Source organism: Coccinella septempunctata, chromosome 8, assembly GCF_907165205.1.
Source record: "Coccinella septempunctata chromosome 8, icCocSept1.1, whole genome shotgun sequence".
Lineage (NCBI taxonomy): Eukaryota > Metazoa > Arthropoda > Insecta > Coleoptera > Coccinellidae > Coccinella > Coccinella septempunctata.
Genome location: NC_058196.1, coordinates 15,273,551 through 15,280,786, shown reverse-complemented (window position 1 = coordinate 15,280,786; position 7,236 = coordinate 15,273,551). Strand labels below are relative to the sequence as shown.

General features: G+C 35.7%; 2 protein-coding genes across 2 annotated transcripts; both read right to left on the bottom strand.

Moving 5' to 3' along the window:
- Window positions 1–4,611, bottom strand: LOC123318341. Its single transcript, XM_044904951.1, has one exon. It carries the CDS (start codon window positions 4,609–4,611, stop codon window positions 1–3), a length of 4,611 nt encoding a protein of 1,536 aa, XP_044760886.1.
- Window positions 4,213–5,248, bottom strand: LOC123318999. The gene is made up of 2 exons (XM_044905791.1): window positions 4,889–5,248; window positions 4,213–4,784 (listed from the first exon to the last, which is right to left on the bottom strand). Exons 1-2 carry the CDS (start codon window positions 5,179–5,181, stop codon window positions 4,754–4,756), a joined length of 324 nt encoding a protein of 107 aa, XP_044761726.1. The 5' UTR covers window positions 5,182–5,248; the 3' UTR covers window positions 4,213–4,753.
- Between the last annotated feature and the right edge of the window lie 1,988 nt (window positions 5,249–7,236).

Sequence of the window (7,236 nt, the reverse complement as noted above, 5' to 3'; positions counted from 1 at the left end):
TTAACCATCAGAATTTTCTTTGGTGGTCAGGACACAAAGCTTGCTTACTGGCCTAGTGAACTCCCCATTCTTTGTCAAAATCGAGACGACTCTTATTATGCCATCTCTACCAGGATGCAGCCTCAAAACTTTTCCTAACATCCAATCGTTTCGTGGTGCCTTTTCATTCACTACCAAAACGATATCTCCAACTTTGATGGGTTCAGGTTTGAAGAACCATTTCTCCCTTTTCAGAAGCGTAGGTCTATATTCTAGAATCCAACGTTTCCAGAAGGAATCTGCAAGAGCTTGAGCAAATCTCCATTGTTTCCTACAGTCAAGATCTCCAGTGAATTCTCCGATATTCTTAACGTTTCCGGGCCTCAATAATAAGAAATGGTTAGGTGTTATCGATTCTAGTTCGTCTGGGTCAATGGGAACATGAGTCAGTGGTCTTGAATTGAGTGTATACTCGGCTTCTGCTAATAAAGTTGATAAAACTTCTTCTTTGGGATTTCTTGACTTCAATACAATTTTAAGAGAAGTTTTTATAGAACGAACCATTCGCTCCCATATACCACCCATATGCGGAGCTGCTGGAGGATTGAACTTCCAGCGAATGCCTTCAGTAGAGAGTTGATTTGATATTTCTACGTGATCGCAGTTCTTTTCAACATAATCTTTCAGCTCCCTATCTGCACCAACAAAATTAGTACCATTATCACTTCTGAATTCTATTGGTTGAGCTCTTCTCGCCATAAATCGTCGGATAGCCAAAATTGTTGAGGATGTATCCAGAGATGCTGCTATTTCAATATGGACAGCTCTTATACTGAGACATGTGAAAAGCACACCATACCGTTTTTCCACTCTCCTTCCTATTGAAACCGTCATAGGTCCGAAAAAATCCACTCCTGTATAAGAAAATGGATAAACAAAAGGTTGTAATCTATGTTCTGGCAAGTAACCCATCATAGGAACTTTTGGTATACATTTATATCTCTTACAACCTTGACAATTTCTAAAACATTTTTTAACGGCAGCCCGTGCATGTAAAATCCAAAATTGCGATCTTAAATTGTTTAACACCGTTTCAACTCCTATATGGTTAGCTCTTTCATGATAGTGTTGTATAATCAATTCGGTTATTTTATGTTTAGGATCAAGAATTATTGGGTTCCTAAAATTTTCTCGTAGGCCTAATTGTTCTCTGAAGAAAAAACGTCCGTTCATCCTCAGCAAATTATTTTCATCTATAAATGGACAGAGTTTGAATAGCTTATTATTTTGCGTAATGTTTTTGTTTGTCTTGAGGTTAGCTAATTCAACTCCAAAGCAATCTAGTTGTACCTTTTGTATTAAAAGATTAAAAGCTTCATCTAAAAAACGATCTTCGAGAGTTATATCCCTAAGTCTTTCTTTGTTTCGTAATTTCAAGATATGAGTTGCTAATAAAACCCAGGCAGTACTTCGAAGTAGTCGCACCCACTTAGAAAATCTGCACTCATCCGGTACAGCTACAAATCTATTTTCAACTGAGTCATCTACTACAACACAGTTGATTTCAATGGACACATTTGGTTCTGGAGGCCATTCTTCAGCAGGCATTTCTAGGAATTTTGGACCTGATAACCAAATCGAGAAATCAAAGTTTCGACTTTCCTTAGTTGCCATATCAGCAACGTTAAGCTCAGAAGGTACCCAATGCCACTGCGATATTTCTGAGTTCTCATGTATTTCTCCTAATCTATTAGCAACAAAAACAGGGAATCTTCGACTTACTGATCTTATTTGCTGTAAGACCACTAATGAATCTGTCCAATAATATATATTGCGGACAGAGTATTCTATTTCCTCTATAATGGACTTAGCTAATCTTATACCTAAAACAGCTGCTTGAAGTTCTAATTTTGGAATTGTTTGTTGTTTAATCGGTGCTACCTTGAATTTGCAAGAAACAAAACTAGTCGATACGTTGTCACTATATTCGGTTCTCAGATAAGCAACGGCAGAGTAAGCTTTATCACTTGAATCGCAGAATAAGTGGAGATCCATTTGCAGGGATAATGAAGGAAATGAAGGAAAGTATGGTCGTCTAATTTTGATTGGCACAAAGGAATTTAATTCATGAATCCATTTCTTCCAAAAATGAAAAAGATCCTCCGGAATTTCTATATCCCATTCTATACCGATTTTCCAGATATTCTGAATCAAAATTCGAGCTTTTACCATAAAACAACTCAAAAATCCTAAAGGGTCAAAAACGGACATAACCAGCCTTAAAACTTCTCGTTTTGTTGGAATCTTTTTCCCATTATACAATTCTTCAGGCAATTTTTTAAAATTGAAATTGAAAACAAACTCGTCTGTTTGAGGAGACCAGTTGAGTCCTAAAACGCGTTCTATCTTTTCAGAATCAATTTCTTTAGAGGAAGAATCAGTTTTCAAATTTTCTGGTATTGTTTTTAAAACCTTTTGAGAGTTACTTATCCATTTCGTTATTTCGAAGCCACCTTTCTTATGAACTAGGATAACATTTCTCACCAACTGAATTGCTTCATCTTCAGAGTCACAAGAATCCAGATAGTCGTCTACGTAGTGTTGTCGCTTGATAGCTCTTCCTATGTTTGTGAACTCCTCCTCACATAAATCTGCATTTTTATTTTTTATGAATTGAGCCTGAGATGGAGAGGAGATCGCACCAAAAATCATGACATTCATCTGATACACCGATGGCTTGCCTACTCGATCCCTTCCTCGCCAAAAAAATCGTTGACTGCATCTGTTCTCTTGCCGAATGACGACTTGATGAAACATTTCCGCGATATCAGCACTAAACGCTATTTTTCCTTGTCGAAACCGCCACAGAACTGAAACTACAGATGGAACGAAATCTGGTCCCTGAAAGAGGAAATCGTTGAGACTGTAACCAAAACTTTTAGCTGCAGCATCAAGGACAAATCTTATTTTTCCAGGTTTATTTATATTCCAAACCGCAAAATGTGGGAGATACCAGTCCTTCGGATTTTCTGTCACTTCATGATCCTCTAATTTCTTTGCATAACCTTTGCGTTCATACTCCTCGATTTTGTTTATATATTGTAAAGCGAAGTTTTCGTCTCTATCCATCTTTCTTTCCATACATGCTAAGCGTTTTAAAGCCATAATTTTACTATCGGGAAAGGTTACGTCTTTTGTTTTATATAAATGACCTATTTCAAACCGAGTTCCATTATAAATCGAAGTATTTTCCATGATTTCCAAAGCTTTCTTGTCATCTAATGAGTAAATATCCCCTGGTTTACTGCCATAATCCTCATATTTAAAACTATTTTTCACTAGGATTTCTAATTCATCACATGAACAACAACCACAGAAGTTGATATTCACGGAGGAATTTCCAGAAATTGGAGATAATTTTTCAGTAACTGGTCCATGAATTGTCCATCCCAATTTTGATTTTGATAATATAGGCATGTTCAAACGAGGTTGTATAATTTGGCGAGGAATAATTAAACCACAATTATCTTGTCCTAATAAAATTCTAGGCTTTGCATTATTTAAGGAATTCAAGACTTCTTGATCTAAGTACGGATATTTTTCCATTAATTCATCAATGTCTACGTTCTGCTGAGGCAATTCAAGGTCTTTGACAGTTCTTAAATTCCTTATTTTATAAAAATTTTGTTTCACCTTAATTCCTCCGGAAATTTCGACAGAAACTTTTCTCGAATTATCTTCATAATGAGTTACCTGGTTTGTCCACTGAAAGCACACGGGAACTATAGGACCTGACAATTCCAACTCACTGGCTAGCTGTTCTTCTACCAAAGAGCAGGTCGAGCCCTCATCAAAAAGAGCGAAAGTTGTCACTTCCTTGCTCGGTCCTCGAAGAACAACGGCTGCTATTCTCAGAAGAACAGACTGCTTCTCTGTTGACAGCTTGCCACAGAAGGATGAATTTTCGTGGGCCAACGTTTCTTCATTCGGAGGTACCGCCAGGTGAACCAAATGATGATGTTTTCCAGAACATCCGTTTACGCCACATCTCGTCTTCTTATAACAGCGTTTATAACTATGTCCTAAACATAAACAAGAAAAGCATAATTTCAGGTCTGAAGCAGCTTTTCTGCGTGTTACAATTGTTTTTTCGAGGAATGTTTTACAATTCCCCACATTATGTCCGTCTTTTTTACAGACTGGACATGATTTTTTGTCGAAAATTTTGTCAGACTTATTTTTCAAAGTGAAAATTGTTTCTTTCTTAAAGTTCACCTTTGATTTTGAAATTGGATTAGAAATCGATGCCACTGCACCTATTTCATCCTCATACCATGCCGCGAAGTCTTCTAACGAAGTTGGTAATCCCTCTTTGTCTCTTTGCAACTTGCACTTACCCCAATTGTACTTCTGTATCGGGGCAAGCTTCTCTACAATTATTGCCATAAGTTCTGGATTGAACAAATACAATGTGCAATTAATATTTCTCATAGTCGTAACTAAATTATTAATAGCATTCGAAAATGCAATGCAAACATCTAATTTATCTTCTTTGACAAACCCAAATTTTTTAACCTTTTCCATTAAACTCAATATTATCCAATCAGCCCTGCCAAAGTTCATTTCTAACATTTTCATAATTTTGCTTACATTTTCAGGTGAACTCAAAAGTGGTTTGATAGTTTCACGTGCTTTGCCTTTCAAACTCCTATCCAACCTCAATAAATTATCGTAATCATTCAAACCATAAACCTCAGAAGATCTCTTAAATTCGCTAAAGAAAAGAGGCCACTCTGTGAGCTCTCCTGAAAACAAAGGTAGCTCTTTTAGTTTTTGACGTTCTAGTATTTTTGTTACATTTTCTGTGTTTTTAGTGCATTGTTCTACTATATTTAAAAAAGCATCAGACCTCTCTTCAAACTTTCCTTCCCAAGGAAAGACTGGATCTGGCTTCCTTTCAGAATTTGCCACTCGGTCAGGATCACATTTACGTATCCAATTTCTCACCTGATCTTGATCTCTATACATACTTCTTTCAGACATATTGCCTTGTGAACCATCATCAGTGACACCTTCCTCTTCGAGCATTTTCATCTTCAGCTCCAATTCTTTGAAAGCTATTTCTTTTTTGCTTTGAATCATTCGCAATCGTTCCATGCACTCCTCATTTTCGAACCTTTCTTTCAATCGTAGAGCTTCCATTTCCAAATTCAGTCTTGACGTAGTGCTTCTTACTCTTGATTTATTACTTTTTGAACCATAGTTTGAATATGTATTATCCACATTTTTACTCCCTTCATAATAAACTGTACGAATTTTTAACAGTTTATAAAGCAAGTAAAATACGATTTTCTTAATTATTTATTTTCCTGCCTTCTTTTGACAATCAATCAAAAAAAATTACAACTATTTTCCCAGACTACTTTTTAAAATACATAAAAATATCATTAACATCAAGTGATCAAAATGAACCATAAAAATGCGTCATCGAAATGGCTTCAACAAGGAAAATTTTCAGAACATAGTCCAATTCAATTCACAGTATAACAGTTCAATACAGGGTGGCAGGTAATAAAACACAGATCAAGTTTATTTTTCACAGTTCTCGGTTCAAGAAATAGTTACTCACTGTTCTTAGGTTTTACCCAACAAACACAATATACAGCAACTGTACAAATACTGCACTACAAATGCCACCAGAATGCAGCACAGAGATTGCTGTACTGAAACTGCACAGTTTCTGTATTGATAATTCTGCATTTTCAAAACGCAGTTTTTGATGTACAGTAACTGCACAGTTTCTGTATTCATAATTCTGCATTTTCAAAATGCAGTTTGTGATGTACAGTGACTGCATAGTTTCTGTATTGATAATTCTGCATTTTCAAAACGCAGTTTTTGATGTACAGTGACTGCATAGTTTCTGTATTGATAATTCTGCATTTTCAAAACGCAGTTCTTGATGTACAGTAACTGCACAGTTTCTGTATTGATAATTCTGCATTTTCAAAATGCAGTTTGTGATGTACAGTGACTGCATAGTTTCTGTATTGATAATTCTGCATTTTCAAAACGCAGTTTTTGATGTACAGTGACTGCATAGTTTCTGTATTGATAATTCTGCATTTTCAAAACGCAGTTCTTGATGTACAGTAACTGCACAGTTTCTGTATTGATAATTCTGCATTTTCAAAACGCAGTTTTTGATGTACAGTAACTGCACAGTTTCTGTATTCATAATTCTGCATTTTCAAAATGCAGTTTGTGATGTACAGTGACTGCATAGTTTCTGTATTGATAATTCTGCATTTTCAAAACGCAGTTTTTGATGTACAGTGACTGCATAGTTTCTGTATTGATAATTCTGCATTTTCAAAATGCAGTTTGTGATGTACAGTGACTGCATAGTTTCTGTATTGATAATTCTGCATTTTCAAAACGCAGTTTTCGATGTACAGTAACTGCAGATTTTCTGTATTGATAATACTGCATTTTCTAAACGCAGTTTTTGATGTGCAGTAACTTCACAGTTTCTGTATTGATAATTCTGTATTTTCAAAACGCAGTTCTTGATGTACAGTAACTGCACAGTTTCTGTATTGATAATTCTGCATTTTCAAAACGCAGTTCTTGATGTACAGTAACTGCACAGTTTCTGTATTGATAATTCTGATTTTCAAAACGCAGTTTTTGATATACAGTGACTGCACAGTTTCTGTATTTGCAATTCTTGATTTCAAAAATGGAGTATTTGATATAGAGTTAATAATAGAATCTAGAATAATAATTCATAGGAATTCCTAAAACTTAAACATATACCTCCTTCAAGAAGTTGAAAATTCGATTATGAAGGTTAAAGAGACATTTCATCATAGACATAGAGACATGGACTGTGCCTTCCCTTTATATCTATGCATGAAATACGGTCGAAAAAAGTGACAGAGAGAAAAACACGTCGGGAATGCAGTTGTCTTTTTCTAGAAATTTGATTGGTCTACACTCACCTCTATGTGAACAAAAAAGAGAAAGGTAATGTCCCGACGAGCTTTTCTCTCTTTCTAATAAATAGCCAATTTCATGCTGGCATTGCTCAGTCCATGTCTCTATGTCTACCCAACAAACACAATATACAGCAACTGTACATATACTGCACTACAAATGCCACCAGAATGCAGCACAGAGATTGCTGTACTGAAACTGCACAGTTTCTGTATTGATAATTCTGCATTTTCAAAACGCAGTTTTTGATGTACAGTA

Excerpts from the sequence above, each read along its gene's own strand:
- LOC123318999 (XM_044905791.1), bottom strand. The coding sequence starts at position 5,181 with ATGGAAGCTCTACGATTGAAAGAAAGGTTCGAAAATGAGGAGTGCATG. Across the intron at positions 4,785-4,888 it reads GAAGGAAAGTTTGAAGAGAG|GAGAGCTCACAGAGTGGCCT; the intron begins GTCTGATGCTTT and ends CTTTGTTTTCAG.
- LOC123318341 (XM_044904951.1), bottom strand. The coding sequence starts at position 4,611 with ATGTTAGAAATGAACTTTGGCAGGGCTGATTGGATAATATTGAGTTTA.